This window comes from Ylistrum balloti, unplaced genomic scaffold (assembly GCF_031769215.1).
Source record: "Ylistrum balloti isolate Yb309-2 unplaced genomic scaffold, AGI_CSIRO_Ybal_v1 Utg370600, whole genome shotgun sequence".
NCBI lineage: Eukaryota > Metazoa > Mollusca > Bivalvia > Pectinida > Pectinidae > Ylistrum > Ylistrum balloti.
The window spans coordinates 167,640-193,511 of NW_026782371.1; the positions used below are offsets into that span (position 1 = coordinate 167,640).

At 35.1% G+C, this 25,872-nt stretch overlaps 1 protein-coding gene across 1 annotated transcript; it reads left to right on the top strand.

The window, feature by feature from the left end:
- Positions 1-729: 729 nt before the first annotated feature.
- LOC132556914 (uncharacterized) lies at positions 730-24,334 on the top strand. The gene is made up of 5 exons (XM_060221370.1): positions 730-955; positions 2,885-3,030; positions 4,998-5,190; positions 7,678-7,797; positions 23,798-24,334. Exons 1-5 carry the CDS (start codon positions 730-732, stop codon positions 24,211-24,213), a joined length of 1,101 nt encoding a protein of 366 aa, XP_060077353.1. The 3' UTR covers positions 24,214-24,334.
- The last annotated feature ends 1,538 nt before the right edge of the window (positions 24,335-25,872 follow it).

Sequence of the window (25,872 nt, forward strand, 5' to 3'; positions counted from 1 at the left end):
TCTGCAATTCGCTAGTGAATTAAAATCAGAAAGGAGTCATCAGAAGTGATATCTTAAAAATCAGCACTTTTCATTATAAGACGTCCTGGGTTGGACTTTCGTAACCAAAAAAATGCAAGAAGGCGTGTCCAACTATTCCTTATCGATTTTTATTCACTGGACAGGCGACAACAAATCACTTGCTTTCTATGATGGATGGATTAGTTATTTCATGATATCTGGGAGATGTTTGACATGTAAATTAAGAAAAAAAATACACAAATTTGCTAAATACAAATATATATTCACAAAAAAATATGATGGATGGTTCTAATCTGAAATTGGCAAATTGGCCCTTACAAAATACATAACGGCCCGGAACCGATGTCTCGATACCTTGTAGTCCTAAATTTTTCTGCTGATTGAAAGTGTCAAACTCTCCCGCCATGCTGTCGGTATGCGTTCGAGTGTCATCGGACTGCTTTATATTCGAAGTACATACATGAGTTCCGAATGCGCGCACCTGTTAATCACAATCTTTCTGGCGTTTAAATCCTAAGCTGTTTAACCTCGCATAAATGAGCGGCCTTTCGCGCTTGATTGTGAAATTGTTTACATTGGAATCGATATTCAGGTCGTTGCCAACGACGGTACTTTTGATACTGGAATAGTGAATTTAATCGCATCAGATAAAATTGAAAGCCGATTTATAATTAAGTGGCGGAACCGAAGTTTAGAGGGAAATTCAAGATGTACACGACGAGAATGCGAACCCACCCGGCACTACAAACAGGATCGAGTAGTTTGGATAAAGAAATCAGGGAAATTATCGAAAGTGGACAATATTATTACACGGCTGAAATCGCAACAGAACTGAATAACATCAGTAATGCCTTAGATCATATCCTGTTGGACAGTAACTTCTTAACAACTTCTCCAGATTGGGGAAGTAAACTCAATGATGAGGAGGCTCGCGGTAAATAACAAACATTAAATTACCATTTATTAATATTTATACAGTAGGTGACTAACACGTGTATTGGACATGTACGTATTGAAGTTACTTTGAGAGCCACGATTGAAGAAATGACTTGATGCAGTTCTATAGACTTATCGTAAAACCTAAAAAGTGTCAAACACAGGGGTTGTTCTTTCAGTTTGCTTTTAATACTTATCCCCAACTACACTGCCATATTAATAATATCACAGGCAAAGCCAATAAGGTTTTGTCATCTTCATGAGAAATTTAAAGATAAGGTCTAGCTACAAGAATAAAGAGCGATCTTGAAATTAAATTACACATTTGGGGATATTTTTGTGACAAAAATTATATTCATCTAAGGGACTGGCCACAAGTTCTTACAACTTACTTAGTCCTTGGAATCCCATTTAAACTCTGGTATTGATAGAAATAATGCAACACGAGGCTGCATTATATGCCAGCAGGAGATTTCATACCACAACTAATTTAGTTGGTAGATAACTTGACTGAACAGCCCCTTGGACAGACATAGAACATTTTACATAACATTGTTTCAATCTAGGACATTCCCATCCTCAATAATCCAGGCAATATGGTCACTTAAGCTCTCTACACCCCTGGAATGTGCCATGGCAGATTTGAAAGCACAAACAAAGTAATTTGATTGGATGAAGGAGAAAAACATCTGACCAACCGCAGGCTGATATGCTCCCATTGCAGATGACGAAGGAGCGACACCCATATTCAAAGCCATTACAATATACTGTTATGCGAACTCAAGATTTGCTTAATGTACATCAAAGGATCAAACTAGCATTTTCGACTTGTCCACAAGGTGTTGCACATGGAACCTTCAATTTTGCCATGGCATGTTCCATGGTTGCAGAGAGCAAAAGTGATTGTAACCCCTGGATTATCGAGGAGGGGAGGTTCCAGAAACAGTCTCTAACCCCAAACACAACAGACAATATTTTCTCATGCACATTAATTCCTACCAAACACTCTACCCCAAAGATACCTGTAAACAACATTATTTTTCCAAGAGCTATTGTTGTATGGAATGAGCTGCCCTCTTCAATTTTAGATTTTAAAACAAATGACTCCTACAAAGCTACCCTCCCACACTATCAGTTCTAACATAATTCTCTCAAACAAAGATTGGTTGTCTCCTAGGCTTTCATATGCAGAACCTCTGATATAATTTCAACCTGATGAACTAGGTCATTACATGGTAGATGTAGTCTTGAATTGCCTAAATATGGGTCTGTGATGGAAGTTAGAGCATAATTGTCAATATTTATTGTGAATGCTACAGATATACATGGTAGATACAATGCACTTAAAAATAGCTTGTTAAGAACAAGCTACATTATCTTACATGTTCACTTTCCTCTGTGGGTTTTAGTATTTCCTTTCAACATGAAACATTTGTTCCCTTAGGGAAACAGTGATATTACATTTGAACTAATAACACTTAACATCAAGATTTAAATGACAAGGATGTGATCAAATTTATAAAAAAAAAAAATGGTTAATATTTTACCTTTTGGTTCAAAGCTTTTCAGGGGTACTTATATCGCTGTCATTATAGAAAAGATCTTCATTTTTCTCTTCTGGAAATCAAACGTAAGACATTTTATTTAATAGTATGACCCTTTACCGAAATAGTTGGATATATACACTGTGAGTCAAACTGGTAGGTTTAACAACTGGTACTTTACAAGGATGAAATATTTCCCCTCTAGAAAAAGAGTTTGTCAAGGGGTTACAGAAATACCAGAGAAATAATGTTGAAATCAAACTTGTGACCTGTACCTGAAAATACTGACAATTGTACCATATATTAGTACTGGGTAGTTGGCTTTTTATCACCACCAATATTAATGCAGTATCCTTTTTCATGCTTTCTGTTTTCTGTTTTAGGTGCTGGTGCCATACTCATTAAGATAGCTGGATTCTTAAATGAATATAAATCTGTAATGGCCAACAGGGCAATAGAAATGGCTCAGGAAGTCAACATTAGACAAAATCACCACTGGGCAATGGAAAACCTTTTAAATCTACAACAGGTGAGATTATACCTATTGCTGGGCAATGGAAAAATGTTATAAATCTACAACAGGTGAGATTATACCTATTAGTGGACAATGGAAAACCTTTTAAATCTACAACAGGTGAGATTATACCTATTGCTGGGCAATGGAAAAATGTTATAAATCTACAACAGGTGAGATTATACCTATCAGTGGACAATGGAAAACCTTTTAAATCTACAACAGGTGAGATTATACCTATTGCTGGGCAATGGAAAAATGTTATAAATCTACAACAGGTGAGATTATACCTATTAGTGGACAATGGAAAACCTTTTAAATCTACAACAGGTGAGATTATACCTATTGCTGGGCAATGGAAAAATGTTATAAATCTACAACAGGTGAGATTATACCTATCAGTGGACAATGGAAAACCTTTTAAATCTACAACAGGTGAGATTATACCTATTGCTGGGCAATGGAAAAATGTTATAAATCTACAACAGGTGAGATTATACCTATTAGTGGGCAATGGAAAAAAGTTATAAATCTACAACAGGTGAGATTATACCTATCAGTGGACAATGGAAAACCTTTTAAATCTACAACAGGTGAGATTATACCTATTAGTGGGCAATGGAAAAAAGTTATAAATCTACAACAGGTGAGATTATACCTATTAGTGGGCAATGGAAAAAAGTTATAAATCTACAACAGGTGAGATTATACCTATCAGTGGACAATGGAAAACCTTTTAAATCTACAACAGGTGAGATTATACCTATTAGTGGGCAATGGAAAAAAGTTATAAATCTACAACAGGTGAGATTATACCTATTAGTGGGCAATGGAAAAAAGTTATAAATCTACAACAGGTGAGATTATACCTATTAGTGGGCAATGGAAAAAAGTTATAGATCTACAACAGGTGAGATTATACCTATCAGTGGGCAATGGAAAACCTTTTAAATCTACAACAGGTGAGATTATACCTATTAGTGGGCAATGGAAAAAAGTTATAAATCTACAGCAGGTGAGATTATACCTATGGACAATAGTGGGCAATGGGCAAAAAAGTTATAAATCTACAACAGGTGAGATTATACCTATTAGTGGGCAATGGAAAAAAGTTATAAATCTACAACAGGTGAGATTATACCTATTAGTGGGCAATGGAAAAAAGTTATAGATCTACAACAGGTGAGATTATACCTATCAGTGGGCAATGGAAAATGTTAAAAATCTACAACAGGTGAGATTACACCTATCAGTGGGCAATGGAAAATGTTAAAAATCTACAACAGGTGGGATTATACCTATTAGTGGGCAATAGAAAATATTACAAATCTACAACAGGTGAGATTATACCTATCACTGGGCAATGGAAAACCTTTTAAATCTACAACAGGTGAAATTATACCTATTACTGGGCAATGGAAAAAAGTTATAAATCCTCAACAGGTAATATTATATACCTATCACCAAATCATCTCTTTGGTAATAAATTTATTTTCTGGTCATAGTCAAGCGGAGCAGTGAACTTTCTCAAACTATTTGTGATTGGATCTACTTCTTCACCGTTGGGATCACAAAGACAAATCTTTGTTAAATAAGCATGGGACACTTTAGAGTAAAAAGAGATTTGAAGTATGATATATAATTGAAGTTTGACTCAGATACACTATAGAGACTGATTTTTACCAGCCTGTTCCAAAGTAGTTAAGCTATAATAGCTATTTATAATCCATATCATTCTATTACAAATGGTCATAGATTTTCTAATAAATATAATTAATAACAAGACATTTGAGGCTTTGAATGACGGACAATTTTCATGTTACAGGGATCAGTTCAAAAGAACGTGTGTAGGATGTGATAATTCATTAATATGAAAATATTTAATAGAATGGTTTTCATTAAAAACTGAGAATATTAATGTACTAGGTGTTTAATATAACATCACATATCACAAAAATAATGACTCTTTATGACTTCTTCAGGAACTAGGGCCATACACTGAGTGTGCAGCTGACCGTGTAAGACAATTTGGTGACCAGGTTGGTGTGACTGATCGATACACTGGTTACAGAAATAATTTGACCCGTGGCTCAAGGCAGCCTTTCCGCATGTCTACTTCCTGGATGGACCAAAGTGCACCACAGGGCTACATAGATACACAGCGACCAAGCACAGGTAAACCCTTGTCCTAGTCTTAGTTATAACATCAGTACAGGTAATCTGTTGTCCTAGTCTTAGTTATAACATCAGTACAGGTAAACCCCTGTCCTAGTCTTAGTTATAACATCAGTACAGGTAAACCCTTGTCCTAGTCTTAGTTATAACATCAGTACAGGTAAACCCCTGTCCTAGTCTTAGTTATAACATCAGTACAGGTAATCTGTTGTCCTAGTCTTAGTTATAACATCAGTACAGGTAATCTGTTGTCCTAGTCTTAGTTATAACATCAGTACAGGTAATCTGTTGTCCTAGTCTTAGTTATAACATCAGTACAGGTAAACCCCTGTCCTAGTCTTAGTTATAACATCAGTACAGGTAAACCCCTGTCCTAGTCTTAGTTATAACATCAGTACAGGTAATCTGTTGTCCTAGGCTTAGTTATAACATCAGTACAGGTAATATGTTGTCATATTCTTAGTTATAACATCAGTACAGGTAAACCCTTGTCCTAGTCTTAGTTATAACATCAGTACAGGTAATCTGTTGTCCTAGGCTTAGTTATAACATCAGTAAAGGTAACCCTTGTCCTAGTTTTAGTTATAACATCAGTACAGGTAAACCCTTGTACTAGTCTTAGTTATAACATCAGTACAGGTAATCTGTTGTCCTAGTCTTAGTTATAACATCAGTACAGGTAATCTGTTGTCATATTCTTAGTTATAACATCAGTACAGGTAAACCCTTGTACTAGTCTTAGTTACAACATCAGTAAAGGTAACCCTTGTCCTAGTTTTAGTTATAACATCAGTACAGGTAATCTATTGTCCTATTCTTAGTTATAACATCAGTACAGGTAAACCCGTGTACTAGTCTTAGTTACAACATCAGTAAAGGTAAACCCTTGTCCTAGTCTTAGTTACAACATCAGTACAGGTAAACCCTTGTCCTATTCTTAGTTATAACATCAGTAAAGGTAACCCTTGTCCTAGTTTTAGTTATAACATCAGTACAGGTAAACCCTTGTTCTAGTTTTAGTTATAACATCAGTACAGGTAATCTGTTGTCCTATTCTTAGTTATAACATCAGTACAGGTAAACCCCTGTCCTAGTCTTAGTTATAACATCAGTACAGGTAAACCCTTGTACTAGTCTTAGTTACAACATCAGTACAGGTAAACCCTTGTCCTAGTCTTAGTTATAACATCAGTACAGGTAAACCCTTGTCCTAGTCTTAGTTATAAGATCAGTACAGGTAAACCCTTGTCCTAGTCTTAGTTATAAGATCAGTACAGGTAAACCCTTGTCCTAGTCTTAGTTATAAGATCAGTACAGGTAATCTGTTGTCCTATTCTTAGTTATAACATCAGTACAGGTAAACCCCTGTCCTAGTCTTAGTTATAACATCAGTACAGGTAAACCCTTGTCCTAGTCTTAGTTATAACATCAGTACAGGTAATCTGTTGTCCTATAATTAGTTATAACATCAGTACAGGTAAACCCTTGTCCTAGTCTTAGTTACAACATCAGTACAGGTAATATGTTGTCCTATTCTTAGTTATAACATTAGTACAGGTAATCTGTTGTCCTAGTCTTAGTTATAACATCAGTACAGGTAAACCCTTGTCCTAGTCTTAGTTATAACATCAGTACAGGTAATCTGTTGTCCTATTCTTAGTTATAACATCAGTACAGGTAAACCCCTGTCCTAGTCTTAGTTATAACATCAGTACAGGTAAACCCTTGTCCTAGTCTTAGTTACAACATCAGTACAGGTAATCTGTTGTCCTATTCTTAGTTACAACATCAGTACAGGTAGTCTGTTGTCCTGTTCTTAGTTATAACATCAGTACAGGTAATCTGTCGTACTATTCTTAGTTATAACATTAGTACAGGTAAACCCTTGTCCTAGTCTTAGTTATAACAACAGTACAGGTAAACCCCTGTCCTAGTCTTATTTATAACATCAATACAGGTAAACCCCTGTCCTAGTCTTATTTATAACATCAATACAGGTAAACCCTTGTCCTAGTCTTAGTTATAACATCAGTACAGGTAATCCCTTGTAAATTCCCTTGATATGGTGTTGTCATGGTATTGTGTACGTCACACACATTTCATTGGTCAACAAGGGCTGTATGCTGTAGATAGTACTAAGTAAGTGTCATATATCCAACTTATCCTACGTTACACACTTGGTAGGTTTACAAAAAACTTCATAATGTTGTTAAGCTGATACTGATTTTGTTGTTTTAATGATCTGAGAAACCTTATTTTAGGATAAATTTTATTTACCGTATGCCATTGTATCTTTTTCAAGTTGTAATTCCTTTCTTGGGCATTTTTACTGAAGCTTGTACTGAAGTTTATTGTTTGTTTTCAGTTGCATTCATTGTATAGGTGCACTGATTCATCAATGCCAAATCTCCTACTATCCTTGTTAAAATTGGAACATGCTATCATGTACAAAACATTTTTACAGTTTTATTTTCATTCCTTTTTTAGCAGGTTATTTTACTCCAAGACAGATAACAAGCATGATACCTCCCCGTGTGAAATCAGCAGCCTTAGGGTCACGGGTCCATTTTGCACAAGGAAGTGGACCTCAAAAGATCACCACACGAGGTAGGCCCTTTTCAATAAGTGAAAAAGTGTTCATTAAAGATCACCATGTACACTTAACACCTGTCTTTCTTAATTATCGTTGTATGTTTACCAAATGTTACCATACAAGGTGATTTCTTAATATTTAGCTCACCATCATTAGATGGTGGATTGTTCAAATCACTAAATTTCATATGTAAGTGGATCTTGGTTCCTAGATTTGCCTGTTTGATTTTCGAACTGATCAGAAAAACAAAATGGCTGACAGGCCATCTTGGACTTTGACTAAAATTACTGAAAGATAAAACATGCTGATAATGTATAATTTTGTAACCTTAAATGTGAGATATAAGCAATCTTATGCAATGCAATCGAATCGAATGACTATCAACAACCAAATTCGAAATTTTGAATATAATTTCTTCAAAACAGTGGAATTTGTGTAAAATCTATAATTCACTGAAATAATTTAAAGTTCCAAAACAAGAGGTCGTCAGTGGCAATGAATTTTGGACCCAGAATAACTTTAATCTTTAAAAGAGGTTATAAAAGGCATAATTACTTACAGTATGGAGCATAATAACAAGTTCAAGTCTAGGTACTGTAAAGGCATCGTTCTTGTGTCTTTGTCTCATATCATCATTTTATGCTGTGAAGACGTAAGATTTTCTGACACCACAGTAATTTTTTTAGTTTTTGCAGTGACTAATATGATCAATCTAACAAACTGAATTCCTCATTGCTGTTAGAGACCTAGCCTTAATGTCTTACTGATGCTGCTGTTTATAGATTTCTATAACCAGTTTTACGACGATCTTCATGAAACATGGTACAAAGGTTTATGATGATCATATCTATAATGTTACTGCTGGTGTATTGATTATTTCAAAAGATATTTTCTCAAGAGTCTTTATGACAATTACTGTTGCTGGTTGTCACTTAGAATTGAAAAGTGTTGTTGGTGATCCTATGTATATGTTCTGCCACATCACCCAGTCACGCAGAATTACTTTAAACAAGAGTAATGCTAGTTCATGATTGATGCAGATATCAATCTGAATTGTGTCAGGAACAACTAGTCTGTCAGTTTTGATAAGTTTTATTAGAGTACCTGCTTGTCTCACAGCAAAGGTATATATACATTACACTGCATAACAAATTGAATTCTCAACCCCAGTTCGCTGTTAAGCTTATCACTTTGCCATCTAACAGTGAAGACGAAGGGAAGTAACTCTAGGAGATTTGAATGCCCATTAGACATCATGGTGAACTCATTGAAATTTTTTGACTTCCCAGAAAGTGAGGATTGGTTATAACATCTAGTTCCAGAGACTGAAACTGTAACTGAGTTAGGTCTAGCTTAAAAAAATTAAATGGCTGACAGGCAGCTGACATGGATTTTCACAATGAAAGTTTGTCATTACTATCTCTTTAGAAAAACTAGATGGACCATTCTCAATTTTTATGTTATTGTTTTGGGAAAACTGTAACCAAACAATTATTGATTAAGAGTGTACCAAAGTTTACTTTGTAGGATAAGCCCTACTCTCTTTTTTATTGATAAAGAATCTACCAGTGGTTATTTTGTGGAAAAAGCCCTAACCTTTTTATTATTGATGAAGAGTTTATCAATCGTTACAGTGTGGGGTAATTCCGAACCTCTTTATTACTGATGAAGATTTTTTTTCCAGGAAATAGCAGCAACAAACTTTCAGTCAATGTCCATAATGTCCACCTGTCAGCCATTTTGTGTTCTGATCAGTCCCAAGATCAAACAGGGACTAAGGGGCACCTACATCTGACATGCGAGAAATTAACAAGAATTGTCAATGAATGGGCAATAGATCACAAACATAGGGTGATTTGAATAATTCACCATCATTTCTGAATTATAATTTGATAAGGAGAGCCAAATTATGAATCAAACTGCATCATACAGCTGTTTTGTCCTTCTAGGACTTGATAGTGATGGTAAGGGCCTAAATTTCAAAATCTAGAAGGTGACTGAGGAAAACTGGAAGTGATTGAATGACAGTTTCATATCTAGAATGGGAGGTGAACAATAATTCAATAGGTTTTGTAATATACAGTACCAGTACATGGTTATTTCAAAAGAAAATTAGATGTGTATATTCTGATGATCCTATCATTTTAGTGAATTAAAATGATACATGCTGGTTACAGCAACACCTCTGGCACTAAAACCCACTAACTTTTTTGACCACCTGCAATGGAAAATTGTACATCAGAATGGTAGATGTTTTTTTTTTTTTTCATCCAAAGTGGTTATTTTTTTATCTTTGTCATAAAATTTCTTTTGATCAGCTGTGTGGAGTTACATTGTGATACCCCATGTCCACCTACCTCATGTAAATCTTCAGACTCTTTTTCCTCATGTTGTTTTCATAAGTCATGTGCTTATCTGATGTAAATCAAAATATTTGATTTGTCACTTTTGACCTTGAAGTATCCACCAATTAATCATTAAATTCTATTTCAGTTCTCAAGTTCTCATTTTTGAATGTGATTCTCATCATTTTCACAAACAACAGATTTTTATCTGACTATCAGATCACATAGTCATCTGTGTGATGATAAATCTCTCCTTGTGCCAACCCTTCCTGACATGATCAAACTGTCATTCATGTCATAATGTTATCATACGTATTTGGTCCTTAATTCATTGTATATTCCTATAATTTTCAGGTCTTTTAAATCCAGAGTCCTGAGCGCTTCTTAATATCGACAAAATCACAAAAAAATATACATGAAACATGTAAAGTTGTCATGAGTTTACAAATCAGTCTGTGGAATAACCATAATAAAATGTGAACACAGTGTTAAACATTGAATCAGCTGCAACAAACTAGATTCTGATGATGATGTTATAATATCATGATCGAACCTTCAATAAGTTATGTCTTTCTACACTTGTAATCAGGATTTCTAAGTCAGCTTAGCATGTACAAGTAAACCAGCCGGTAACCATATTATGCAACACAAAGTCTGACCTACATCCAGCAGCTTTGTATTATTTATCTTGTACCTGTGCTGTTTAGAGATTAGCCGACACAGGATTAAATCAATTAATCTGATATAAAAGTGAAAAGTCTGCCAAACCAAAAGTTTAATCAAGTTTAACAGATCAATTCAGTGAGCTTTACAATGGACTTGTTAAACCAATGATATTCCATGTATATTTAAGATAGGATATTATAGACAATTTTGAAAACTAAAATTTCTATATCAAATTGATTTATTTTTCCTTTTACTAGGAGACAGTATTTGTTTGTACATAATGGTGAACAATTTAGGCTGTGGGATTGGCTGCACTGAGAAATCTTAAATCAATTATAAGGTTTTGTTGTAAATTTTTCCACATAGAGACATAAAACTGGATGGCTCACTGGATCCTCTTGTAATACAATCCAAGTAACATCATTTGACTATCACAAAATTCAAGATGGTCACCAAGGTTTCTGATTGGCTGAGAATTGTTTCGGTAGTCAAATGCTACATCAGGGGATTGAAATAAAGGAAGTGACCCTGATAAGGGCTGTCAGAGGAAGAATTGTTAAAATTAAAACTTTGTTGGTTAAGGGATGGCTGGAAGGTCAAGGGTCAAGGGCTGTGTAAGGAACAATTGTCTAAGTAAAAACCTTGTTGGTCAAAGGACGGCTGGAAGGTCAAGGGACGGCTGGAAGGTCAAGGGTCAAGGGCTGTGTAAGGAACAATAGTCTAAGTAAAAACCTTGTTGGTCAAGGGACGGCTGGAAGGTCAAGGGTCAAGGGCTGTGTAAGGAACAATAGTCTAAGTAAAAACCTTGTTGGTTAAGGGACGGCTGGAAGGTCAAGGGACGGCTGGAAGGTCAAGAGACTCAAACAAATGTTGATGGAAACATGGACTGTCAAACTGAAGGTCAAGGGCAAATGTGTCAATATTTGAATATGGTAATAGGTCCAAAGCTAAAATAAGGATGTGTTAGTTATGGTTGAATCCAAAGATGATAAACGACAAGATAGGACATAACGTGTCATCCATAGACCTCCGTTTTAGTTGACAGTTCAAATCACTCACGGGAACATGTCTAGGTATCCCCTAAAGTGAAGTTACTTTTGGGGGACTAGGATTGAATTTAAAGCAGTTAGTTTAACTTACATGCTAAGGTTGATCCATACCCAGAATCTCAGTGTCTATTTTCTGAGGGCCATACACAGAATATCTATGTCTGTATCTCTCAGCAGTAAATGAAGGGATTATTGTTTAACTGAAAGGATATTGGTTATACATGGAATGATGTTAAACATTTCATAAGTTGATGTGGATTATATAATGTTAAGTACAGTCTGGTGTGGATTGTATAATGTTTAGTAGTCTGGTGTGGATTGTATAATGTTTAGTACAGTTTGATGTGGATTGTATAATGTTTAGTACAGTCTGGTGTGGATTGTATAATGTTTAGTACAGTCTGGTGTGGATTGTATAATGTTTAGTAGTCTGGTGTGGATTGTATAATGTTTAGTACAGTCTGGTGTGGATTGTATAATGTTTAGTACAGTCTGGTGTGGATTGTATAATGTTTAGTACAGTCTGGTGTGGATTGTATAATGTTTAGTACAGTCTGGTGTGGATTGTATAATGTTTAGTACAGTCTGGTGTGGATTGATGTTTTGTAGTCTGGTGTGGATTGTATTATGTTTAGTAGTCTGGTGTGGATTGTATAATGTTTAGTACAGTCTGGTGTGGATTGTATAATGTTTAGTACAGTCTGGTGTGGATTGTATAATGTTTAGTACAGTCTGGTGTGGATTGTATAATGTTTAGTACAGTCTGGTGTGGATTGTATAATGTTTAGTACAGTCTGGTGTGGATTGTATAATGTTTAGTACAGTCTGGTGTGGATTGTATAATGTTTAGTACAGTCTGGTGTGGATTGTATAATGTTTAGTACAGTCTGGTGTGGTTTGTATAATGTTTAGTACAGTCTGGTGTGGATTGGTATAATGTTTAGTACAGTCTGGTGTGGATTGTATAATGTTTAGTACAGTCTGGTGTGGATTATATAATGTTTAGTACAGTCTGGTGTGGATTGTATAATGTTTAGTACAGTCTGGTGTGGATTGTATAATGTTTAGTACAGTCTGGTGTGGATTGTATAATGTTTAGTACAGTCTGGTGTGGATTGTATAATGTTTAGTACAGTCTGGTGTGGATTGTATAATGTTTAGTACAGTCTGGTGTGGATTGTATAATGTTTAGTACAGTCTGGTGTGGATTGTATAATGTTTAGTACAGTCTGGTGTGGATTGTATAATGTTTAGTACAGTCTGGTGTGGATTGTATAATGTTTAGTACAGTCTGGTGTGGATTGTATAATGTTTAGTACAGTCTGGTGTGGATTGTATAATGTTTAGTACAGTCTGGTGTGGATTGTATAATGTTTAGTACAGTCTGGTGTGGATTGTATAATGTTTAGTACAGTCTGGTGTGGATTGTATAATGTTTAGTACAGTCTGGTGTGGATTGTATAATGTTTAGTACAGTCTGGTGTGGATTGTATAATGTTTAGTACAGTCTGGTGTGGATTGTATAATGTTTAGTACAGTCTGGTGTGGATTGTATAATGTTTAGTACAGTCTGGTGTGGATTGTATAATGTTTAGTACAGTCTGGTGTGGATTGTATAATGTTTAGTACAGTCTGGTGTGGATTGTATAATGTTTAGTACAGTCTGGTGTGGATTGTATAATGTTTAGTACAGTCTGGTGTGGATTGTATAATGTTTAGTACAGTCTGGTGTGGATTGTATAATGTTTAGTACAGTCTGGTGTGGATTATATAATGTTTAGTACAGTCTGGTGTGGATTGTATAATGTTTAGTACAGTCTGGTGTGGATTGTATAATGTTTAGTACAGTCTGGTGTGGATTATATAATGTTTAGTACAGTCTGGTGTGGATTATATAATGTTTAGTACAGTCTGGTGTGGATTGTATAATGTTTAGTACAGTCTGGTGTGGATTGTATAATGTTTAGTACAGTCTGGTGTGGATTGTATAATGTTTAGTACAGTCTGGTGTGGATTGTATAATGTTTAGTAGTCTGGTGTGGATTGTATAATGTTTAGTACAGTCTGGTGTGGATTGTATAATGTTTAGTACAGTCTGGTGTGGATTGTATAATGTTTAGTACAGTCTGGTGTGGATTGTATAATGTTTAGTACAGTCTGGTGTGGATTGTATAATGTTTAGTACAGTCTGGTGTGGATTGTATAATGTTTAGTACAGTCTGGTGTGGATTGTATAATGTTTAGTACAGTCTGGTGTGGATTGTATAATGTTTAGTACAGTCTGGTGTGGATTGTATAATGTTTAGTACAGTCTGGTGTGGATTGTATAATGTTTAGTACAGTCTGGTGTGGATTGTATAATGTTTAGTACAGTCTGGTGTGGATTGTATAATGTTTAGTACAGTCTGGTGTGGATTGTATAATGTTTAGTACAGTCTGGTGTGGATTGTATAATGTTTAGTACAGTCTGGTGTGGATTGTATAATGTTTAGTACAGTCTGGTGTGGATTGTATAATGTTTAGTACAGTCTGGTGTGGATTGTATAATGTTTAGTACAGTCTGGTGTGGATTGTATAATGTTTAGTACAGTCTGGTGTGGATTGTATAATGTTTAGTACAGTCTGGTGTGGATTGTATAATGTTTAGTACAGTCTGGTGTGGATTGTATAATGTTTAGTACAGTCTGGTGTGGATTGTATAATGTTTAGTACAGTCTGGTGTGGATTGTATAATGTTTAGTACAGTCTGGTGTGGATTGTATAATGTTTAGTACAGTCTGGTGTGGATTGTATAATGTTTAGTACAGTCTGGTGTGGATTGTATAATGTTTAGTACAGTCTGGTGTGGATTGTATAATGTTTAGTACAGTCTGGTGTGGATTGTATAATGTTTAGTACAGTCTGGTGTGGATTGTATAATGTTTAGTACAGTCTGATGTGGATTGTATAATGTTTAGTAGTCTGGTGTGGATTGTATAATGTTTAGTAGTCTGGTGTGGATTATATAATGTTTAGTACAGTCTGGTGTGGATTGTATAATGTTTAGTACAGTCTGGTGTGGATTGTATAATGTTTAGTACAGTCTGGTGTGGATTGTATAATGTTTAGTAGTCTGGTGTGGATTGTATAATGTTTAGTACAGTCTGGTGTGGATTGTATAATGTTTAGTACAGTCTGGTGTGGATTGTATAATGTTTAGTACAGTCTGGTGTGGATTGTATAATGTTTAGTACAGTCTGGTGTGGATTGTATAATGTTTAGTACAGTCTGGTGTGGATTGTATAATGTTTAGTACAGTCTGGTGTGGATTGTATAATGTTTAGTAGTCTGGTGTGGATTGTATAATGTTTAGTAGTCTGGTGTGGATTGTATAATGTTTAGTAGTCTGGTGTGGATTGTATAATGTTTAGTACAGTCTGGTGTGGATTGTATAATGTTTAGTACAGTCTGGTGTGGATTGTATAATGTTTAGTACAGTCTGGTGTGGATTGTATAATGTTTAGTACAGTCTGGTGTGGATTGTATAATGTTTAGTACAGTCTGGTGTGGATTGTATAATGTTTAGTACAGTCTGGTGTGGATTGTATAATGTTTAGTACAGTCTGGTGTGGATTGTATAATGTTTAGTACAGTCTGGTGTGGATTGTATAATGTTTAGTACAGTCTGGTGTGGATTGTATAATGTTTAGTACAGTCTGGTGTGGATTGTATAATGTTTAGTACAGTCTGGTGTGGATTGTATAATGTTTAGTAGTCTGGTGTGGATTGTATAATGTTTAGTACAGTCTGGTGTGGATTGTATAATGTTTAGTACAGTCTGGTGTGGATTGTATAATGTTTAGTACAGTCTGGTGTGGATTGTATAATGTTTAGTACAGTCTGGTGTGGATTGTATAATGTTTAGTACAGTCTGGTGTGGATTGTATAATGTTTAGTAGTCTGGTGTGGATTGTATAATGTTTAGTACAGTCTGGTGTGGATTGTATAATGTTTAGTACAGTCTGGTGTGGATTGTATAATGTTTAGTACAGTCTGGTGTGGATTGTATAATGTTTAGTACAGTCTGGTGTGGATTGTATAATGTTTAGTACAGTCTGGTGTGGATTGTATAATGTTTAGTACAGTCTGGTGTGGATTGTATAATGTTTAGTACAGTCTGGTGTGAATTGTATAATGTTTAGTACAGTCTGGTGTGGATTGTATAATGTTTAGTACAGTCTGGTGTGGATTGTATAATGTTTAGTACAGTCTGGTGTGGATTGTATAATGTTTAGTACAGTCTGGTGTGGATTGTATAATGTTTAGTACAGTCTGGTGTGGATTGTATAATGTTTAGTACAGTCTGGTGTGGATTGTATAATGTTTAGTACAGTCTGGTGTGGATTGTATAATGTTTAGTACAGTCTGGTGTGGATTGTATAATGTTTAGTACAGTCTGGTGTGGATTGTATAATGTTTAGTACAGTCTGGTGTGGATTGTATAATGTTTAGTACAGTCTGGTGTGGATTGTATAATGTTTAGTACAGTCTGGTGTGGATTGTATAATGTTTAGTACAGTCTGGTGTGGATTGTATAATGTTTAGTACAGTCTGGTGTGGATTGTATAATGTTTAGTACAGTCTGGTGTGGATTGTATAATGTTTAGTACAGTCTGGTGTGGATTGTATAATGTTTAGTACAGTCTGGTGTGGATTGTATAATGTTTAGTACAGTCTGGTGTGGATTGTATAATGTTTAGTACAGTCTGGTGTGGATTGTATAATGTTTAGTACAGTCTGGTGTGGATTGTATAATGTTTAGTACAGTCTGGTGTGGATTGTATAATGTTTAGTACAGTCTGGTGTGGATTGTATAATGTTTAGTACAGTCTGGTGTGGATTGTATAATGTTTAGTACAGTCTGGTGTGGATTGTATAATGTTTAGTACAGTCTGGTGTGGATTGTATAATGTTTAGTACAGTCTGGTGTGGATTGTATAATGTTTAGTACAGTCTGGTGTGGATTGTATAATGTTTAGTACAGTCTGGTGTGGATTGTATAATGTTTAGTACAGTCTGGTGTGGATTGTATAAAGTTTAGTACAGTCTGGTGTGGATTGTATAATGTTTAGTACAGTCTGGTGTGGATTGTATAATGTTTAGTACAGTCTGGTGTGGATTGTATAATGTTTAGTACAGTCTGGTGTGGATTGTATAATGTTTAGTACAGTCTGGTGTGGATTGTATAATGTTTAGTACAGTCTGGTGTGGATTGTATAATGTTTAGTACAGTCTGGTGTGGATTGTATAATGTTTAGTACAGTCTGGTGTGGATTGTATAATGTTTAGTAGTCTGGTGTGGATTGTATAATGTTTAGTACAGTCTGGTGTGGATTGTATAATGTTTAGTACAGTCTGGTGTGGATTGTATAATGTTTAGTACAGTCTGGTGTGGATTGTATAATGTTTAGTACAGTCTGGTGTGGATTGTATAATGTTTAGTAGTCTGGTGTGGATTGTATAATGTTTAGTACAGTCTGGTGTGGATTGTATAATGTTTAGTACAGTCTGGTGTGGATTGTATAATGTTTAGTACAGTCTGGTGTGGATTGTATAATGTTTAGTACAGTCTGGTGTGGATTGTATAATGTTTAGTACAGTCTGGTGTGGATTGTATAATGTTTAGTACAGTCTGGTGTGGATTGTATAATGTTTAGTACAGTCTGGTGTGGATTGTATAATGTTTAGTACAGTCTGGTGTGGATTGTATAATGTTTAGTACAGTCTGGTGTGGATTGTATAATGTTTAGTACAGTCTGGTGTGGATTGTATAATGTTTAGTACAGTCTGGTGTGGATTGTATAATGTTTAGTACAGTCTGGTGTGGATTGTATAATGTTTAGTACAGTCTGGTGTGGATTGTATAATGTTTAGTACAGTCTGGTGTGGATTATATAATGTTTAGTACAGTCTGGTGTGGATTGTATAATGTTTAGTACAGTCTGGTGTGGATTGTATAATGTTTAGTACAGTCTGGTGTGGATTGTATAATGTTTAGTACAGTCTGGTGTGGATTGTATAATGTTTAGTACAGTCTGGTGTGGATTGTATAATGTTTAGTACAGTCTGGTGTGGATTGTATAATGTTTAGTACAGTCTGGTGTGGATTGTATAATGTTTAGTACAGTCTGGTGTGGATTGTATAATGTTTAGTACAGTCTGGTGTGGATTGTATAATGTTTAGTACAGTCTGGTGTGGATTGTATAATGTTTAGTACAGTCTGGTGTGGATTGTATAATGTTTAGTACAGTCTGGTGTGGATTGTATAATGTTTAGTACAGTCTGGTGTGGATTGTATAATGTTTAGTACAGTCTGGTGTGGATTGTATAATGTTTAGTACAGTCTGGTGTGGATTGTATAATGTTTAGTACAGTCTGGTGTGGATTGTATAATGTTTAGTACAGTCTGGTGTGGATTGTATAATGTTTAGTACAGTCTGGTGTGGATTGTATAATGTTTAGTACAGTCTGGTGTGGATTGTATAATGTTTAGTACAGTCTGGTGTGGATTGTATAATGTTTAGTACAGTCTGGTGTGGATTGTATAATGTTTAGTACAGTCTGGTGTGGATTGTATAATGTTTAGTACAGTCTGGTGTGGATTGTATAATGTTTAGTACAGTCTGGTGTGGATTGTATAATGTTTAGTACAGTCTGGTGTGGATTGTATAATGTTTAGTACAGTCTGGTGTGGATTGTATAATGTTTAGTACAGTCTGGTGTGGATTGTATAATGTTTAGTACAGTCTGGTGTGGATTGTATAATGTTTAGTACAGTCTGGTGTGGATTGTATAATGTTTAGTACAGTCTGGTGTGGATTGTATAATGTTTAGTAGTCTGGTGTGGATTGTATAATGTTTAGTACAGTCTGGTGTGGATTGTATAATGTTTAGTACAGTCTGGTGTGGATTGTATAATGTTTAGTACAGTCTGGTGTGGATTGTATAATGTTTAGTACAGTCTGGTGTGGATTGTATAATGTTTAGTACAGTCTGGTGTGGATTGTATAATGTTTAGTACAGTCTGGTGTGGATTGTATAATGTTTAGTACAGTCTGGTGTGGATTGTATAATGTTTAGTAGTCTGGTGTGGATTGTATAATGTTTAGTACAGTCTGGTGTGGATTGTATAATGTTTAGTACAGTCTGGTGTGGATTGTATAATGTTTAGTACAGTCTGGTGTGGATTGTATAATGTTTAGTACAGTCTGGTGTGGATTGTATAATGTTTAGTACAGTCTGGTGTGGATTGTATAATGTTTAGTACAGTCTGGTGTGGATTGTATAATGTTTAGTACAGTCTGGTGTGGATTGTATAATGTTTAGTACAGTCTGGTGTGGATTGTATAATGTTTAGTACAGTCTGGTGTGGATTGTATAATGTTTAGTACAGTCTGGTGTGGATTGTATAATGTTTAGTACAGTCTGGTGTGGATTGTATAATGTTTAGTACAGTCTGGTGTGGATTGTATAATGTTTAGTACAGTCTGGTGTGGATTGTATAATGTTTAGTACAGTGGATTGTATAATGTTTAGTACAGTCTGGTGTGGATTGTATAATGTTTAGTAGTCTGGTGTGGATTGTATAATGTTTAGTACAGTCTGGTGTGGATTGTATAATGTTTAGTACAGTCTGGTGTGGATTGTATAATGTTTAGTACAGTCTGGTGTGGATTGTATAATGTTTAGTACAGTCTGGTGTGGATTGTATAATGTTTAGTACAGTCTGGTGTGGATTGTATAATGTTTAGTACAGTCTGGTGTGGATTGTATAATGTTTAGTACAGTCTGGTGTGGATTGTATAATGTTTAGTACAGTCTGGTGTGGATTGTATAATGTTTAGTACAGTCTGGTGTGGATTGTATAATGTTTAGTACAGTCTGGTGTGGATTGTATAATGTTTAGTACAGTCTGGTGTGGATTGTATAATGTTTAGTACAGTCTGGTGTGGATTGTATAATGTTTAGTACAGTCTGGTGTGGATTGTATAATGTTTAGTACAGTCTGGTGTGGATTGTATAATGTTTAGTACAGTCTGGTGTGGATTGTATAATGTTTAGTACAGTCTGGTGTGGATTGTATAATGTTTAGTACAGTCTGGTGTGGATTGTATAATGTTTAGTACAGTCTGGTGTGGATTGTATAATGTTTAGTACAGTCTGGTGTGGATTGTATAATGTTTAGTACAGTCTGGTGTGGATTGTATAATGTTTAGTACAGTCTGGTGTGGATTGTATAATGTTTAGTACAGTCTGGTGTGGATTGTATAATGTTTAGTAGTCTGGTGTGGATTGTATAATGTCTGGTGTGGATTGTATAATGTTTAGTACAGTCTGGTGTGGATTGTATAATGTTTAGTACAGTCTGGTGTGGATTGTATAATGTTTAGTACAGTCTGGTGTGGATTGTATAATGTTTAGTACAGTCTGGTGTGGATTGTATAATGTTTAGTACAGTCTGGTGTGGATTGTATAATGTTTAGTACAGTCTGGTGTGGATTGTATAATGTTTAGTACAGTCTGGTGTGGATTGTATAATGTTTAGTACAGTCTGGTGTGGATTGTATAATGTTTAGTACAGTCTGGTGTGGATTGTATAATGTTTAGTACAGTCTGGTGTGGATTGTATAATGTTAAGTACAGTCTGGTGTGGATTGTATAATGTTTAGTACAGTCTGGTGTGGATTGTATAATGTTTAGTAGTCTGGTGTGGATTGTATAATGTTTAGTAGTCTGGTGTGGATTGTATAATGTTTAGTACAGTCTGGTGTGGATTGTATAATGTTTAGTACAGTCTGGTGTGGATTGTATAATGTTTAGTACAGTCTGGTGTGGATTGTATAATGTTTAGTAGTCTGGTGTGGATTGTATAATGTTTAGTAGTCTGGTGTGGATTGTATAATGTTTAGTACAGTCTGGTGTGGATTGTATAATGTTTAGTACAGTCTGGTGTGGATTGTATAATGTTTAGTACAGTCTGGTGTGGATTGTATAATGTTTAGTACAGTCTGGTGTGGATTGTATAATGTTTAGTACAGTCTGGTGTGGATTGTATAATGTTTAGTACAGTCTGGTGTGGATTGTATAATGTTTAGTACAGTCTGGTGTGGATTGTATAATGTTTAGTACAGTCTGGTGTGGATTGTATAATGTTTAGTACAGTCTGGTGTGGATTGTATAATGTTTAGTACAGTCTGGTGTGGATTGTATAATGTTTAGTACAGTCTGGTGTGGATTGTATAATGTTTAGTACAGTCTGGTGTGGATTGTATAATGTTTAGTACAGTCTGGTGTGGATTGTATAATGTTTAGTACAGTCTGGTGTGGATTGTATAATGTTTAGTACAGTCTGGTGTGGATTGTATAATGTTTAGTACAGTCTGGTGTGGATTGTATAATGTTTAGTACAGTCTGGTGTGGATTGTATAATGTTTAGTAGTCTGGTGTGGATTGTATAATGTTTAGTACAGTCTGGTGTGGATTGTATAATGTTTAGTACAGTCTGGTGTGGATTGTATAATGTTTAGTACAGTCTGGTGTGGATTGTATAATGTTTAGTACAGTCTGGTGTGGATTGTATAATGTTTAGTACAGTCTGGTGTGGATTGTATAATGTTTAGTACAGTCTGGTGTGGATTGTATAATGTTTAGTACAGTCTGGTGTGGATTGTATAATGTTTAGTACAGTCTGGTGTGGATTGTATAATGTTTAGTACAGTCTGGTGTGGATTGTATAATGTTTAGTACAGTCTGGTGTGGATTGTATAATGTTTAGTAGTCTGGTGTGGATTGTATAATGTTTAGTACAGTCTGAGGCCCTGTTGCTTTGCGGATGGCACATGCTCCATTGACTTTGGTTGTAGAGCTTTGACTTAAGACCTGGGTTCAACTTTTGTGGAAACAATTGGCAAGAAGGGCGATTTTGTCTAAATTCTCTCATATAGGACACATAGTGGTACCAGAACTTAACATTGCTTACAAGATTTAGAAAGACAAAATAGCATGTATGTTGCTGTTTGTATGCCAAAATTGTACTAAAGGTGCTTTTCACTATTGTATCTTTAGTACTACTTTGTAAACATTTCATTTTTGTAATATCGAAAATCTACAATATAGAGATGTATATATATCATATTTAAACCTTTGAATAGCCTTTCTAAATGAAAACATCTTATTGGCAGCAAACATTTAAATTCAGAAGAACTTCAAATTATTGACTTTTCAAGGTGTTGTAAATGAGAGTTGATTATACAGGTCTTTATGTAGAGATCTGGCTGGAGAAAGTGTAGGAATAAAGCCCCAGACCTCCACCTACCAGTAGAATGTTTATAAATATTATCTATTGATTAACTAAGTTTATGGAACTACAGCCATAACAAATCGTTTTTCTATACATTTAAATACCGTCCACATTTTTAATCAGCTAGGCACTACCCACTGTGTACAGGTATATAGTGTATTTCAGTCGTGGTGGAGCTGAAAGAACCAGGTATGGCTAGAGCAAACTACTGAAATATTTAATACCTTTATAGCATTTGGTTTTAACGAGACTTGATCTACCTGTGAACTAAGTTACTCAGGTGTGGTGTATTGTGTTGTGTGCAGGTATATACTGCAACAATAGAAAACCAATGAAGTATATCAACGTATTGATACACATATTCCATCTCTAGTTGGCAACGATCTGACCTATCGCTCTTACATACAACAAAACAAGTTACCCTGGATTGGCAGCACATTATGTGGCAAGTGTTTATATTTCATTGATAATTTAATTGATATATAATTTGTTTGATGGTGACAAGTCTGTGATACCAATAGTTTGTATTTCTCAGTGATACACACCAGGATGTGATAAGGATTTTTGGTGAAAAAATCTACAGTTATTTGTGGAAGGGTTAATGTTACCCGTTTTAACCTGTGTCTGGATACAGGTGTTTTGTTATTAACAAAGTTACCTGGTTATTAATTAAGTCAGTACTGTCTATGATACTAGGTATAAGGTTTGTATTACATTCATTCTAAATCCATTTATATAGCTAGTGAAAACAAAATTCAAAACTGAACTTTTAGAAATTGTAACATTTATAAAATTGTAATATCAGTCAGTCATTTCAGATTTTTTTTCTGTGAAAATGATACATTTTCCACTTTTTGACCACAACAGATATAGATATATAACATTGATTTGAATTCATTGCAATGGTGTTTCTAAATTGATCCGATTGTTAAACACCGTTATTACATAAAAACTCCCACTGAATCCACTTAGGTACGTAAAAGGTTACTAAGTAGGCTTATACCTGCAGGTACAGTATATAGAAGTGTGTATTGTTGTCACCATTCTTAAACAGAGACTCTCTGTATGAGCCAGCAAAACTTACATGATTGTCACCACTTCTATACCTATTAATATTAACATCAGTAACTGTATCCACTCCAAACAACCAGACAGGCATGCTTGTGATAATTATCAGACCTGGACCCTGGATACATGTATGTTACACAACACACAAAAACTTATCAAATTCAAAAATCACAGACAAGAAATCACTAAAGCTGGTGGTTCAGTTGGTTACTGTCAATTTGAGAATCATTTTTAATCATTTGCCATATTTATCAGGGTATAATGCCTACCATGCCTGGTAATAAAGAAGTTTTGGTAGAAATGACTATAAAAGTGTGATATTGTCTTGCAACAAGTGTATCTGGATTTATTGTTCAGTTTATGTGTTGTCCACTTCAGGTCATTGCAGGACAAATACATAAGTAAGATAAGTAGTGAACACAGGAAAAAAAATAGATTTTTTTCCCATTCCGTCCTATGAATGGTTAGCATCATTATCAACTTCAAGCTGAATCCCCTCTTAAATGGAACAAGCATTGTGCTGACCATGATCTTTCTATTTTGCAGGATACAGGACAATTGACACACTTTACCCATTTAGTAGCAGCGTTGGTCAAGAAAATCCACCATCCTACAGCCAGAAACTCCTGGAACTCAAGAGCCAGAACACATACAACGCCAACTCCTCTGGTCTACAGCGTCCAAAGATGACATCACCACACAGCATGCAGACACTTTCTGTACAGGAACAGGCAGGCATCAACACAACCTTCCCTGGAAGGACAGAGTACATGACCAAATATGGGCGCCCTCCAATGGATATACCAACTAGTGCCTTCAACATCAACCCTTCCCCTGACTTCACCCTGCATCAGCGACCCCTAGGTCGTGCCACCTATGACCCTAGCAACACAGAATATCAAGTACGATATGACTGGCCTGACAGTGAAAAAATAGTGAGGATGCCATGGTTGAGAAAGTGATGCACTTGAAGAACTTTCAAAAGACTGATTTTCAATAATAGAATGGACATCATATAAATCATGAAACAAACACGAACTTAAGGCAAATAGAGCACTGAATAGCAATGTTGGACACTTTCAGTAGAACCCAGGAGTGTTTGTTGAGATGAATTAGGGAAAGTCCCATGGTATTAAAAATGTTGATATCTAATCTATTAAATTATACCTTTATGTGTATAGCGACAATACTTTTCTCCTTTATGTTTTATTTTTTTGCATATCTGTGATATTTAATCAGACTACCTGCCTGAACACATGTGGTAAGGGTCATTCGTATATCTTCATGTTCAATAAAGATGTTTTAAAAATGTCTCAGAGCTCTGATGACATTAGCTTCAAGCATAAATACAAGTGTTACTAATACAACTGTACAAAATAAATGAACTTATAAAAATTTATCAAAGGAATCTTGTAAGTGTTGTGTCATCTTGTTAATTCAGGTACTCCTGTCTACAACACTGTTAGGATAATTAACCTGGTTAGAACTGGTCCATTAGGTACCTATTATTCAATTCACATTCAGAAGAAGAAAAATTGTAGCGGTATTTAAAATGCCATCCTATAAACTATTTCAATAGCACTGTTTTATTTATTCTAATATCAGACAACTTATTCAGTAGCCAGCTTCAAAACTTGAACCTGAGTAAACCCCAGTATCTCTGTAATAACTTACAACAAATGGAACTGTTAGCAAGACTTGTAATTTCTTAATGTCCCAAACTTGTCTTATTTTAGTGCCAGTGTTGGTGTTAATCAGTACAATCCCCCAGCCACCTACATCCAATGTTTGAATTGACTGTAATGATTTGAAGAAAACTGACAGGGTACCCTTGACATCAAATGGTAAGGATGGAATAGATGGGGATGAGGGGTACAAATCTAGTGCCCTCCTGATCCACTGATACATTTAGTCTGACTTCCAATCTAATCAAAAGATCATGTTCATAAATTGAAAATCCAAATTCAGTTAGAATGTCAGACTCCTGAATATAAATTCTGAAGGATATCTTCTGGATTAAACTGCTCATTTAGCAAGTTCTACAAGTTTACAAACTTCAATTAATTTTTGTTCAACACAGTACACACACCAAACTATTTTGTATTATCATAATACTGTGTATCTGAAGATAAATAGTGATAAATTTGCTGGACACCTTTCAGGGTTATATGACATTTGTATGTAGTTTTCATACTGGTCAGTAGGATTAAACTATAGCATATGGAAAAATAGGTAAATAATTAGTGAAACTATTCAAATAAGAAATAGTTATACCAGGATTATTTCCTTTCCTTGAAAATAAAAAATTGTCAAGAAGTTATTAGATAACTTTTTCTTTAATATTGCTTAGTGAGTAGTATTAATATATTTATGTTAGAAGTCTGCTTATCAATTTGTATATATTTACGTAGACTAGTAATGAATGGGAATTTTAATTAATCATCTCCTCCATTATTGTGATGTGATTTCTCAAACAGAGCAAACCAACTGGTCTTTGAAATTATGTCTCACTTTAAATGCCACCTGCAGCACAAATCCACAGAAGAAATAACCAAACATATATTTTTGTCTTGTTGATAACCCTAACTGTATTTTGAAATTCTTTATTTTAATATTGTAAA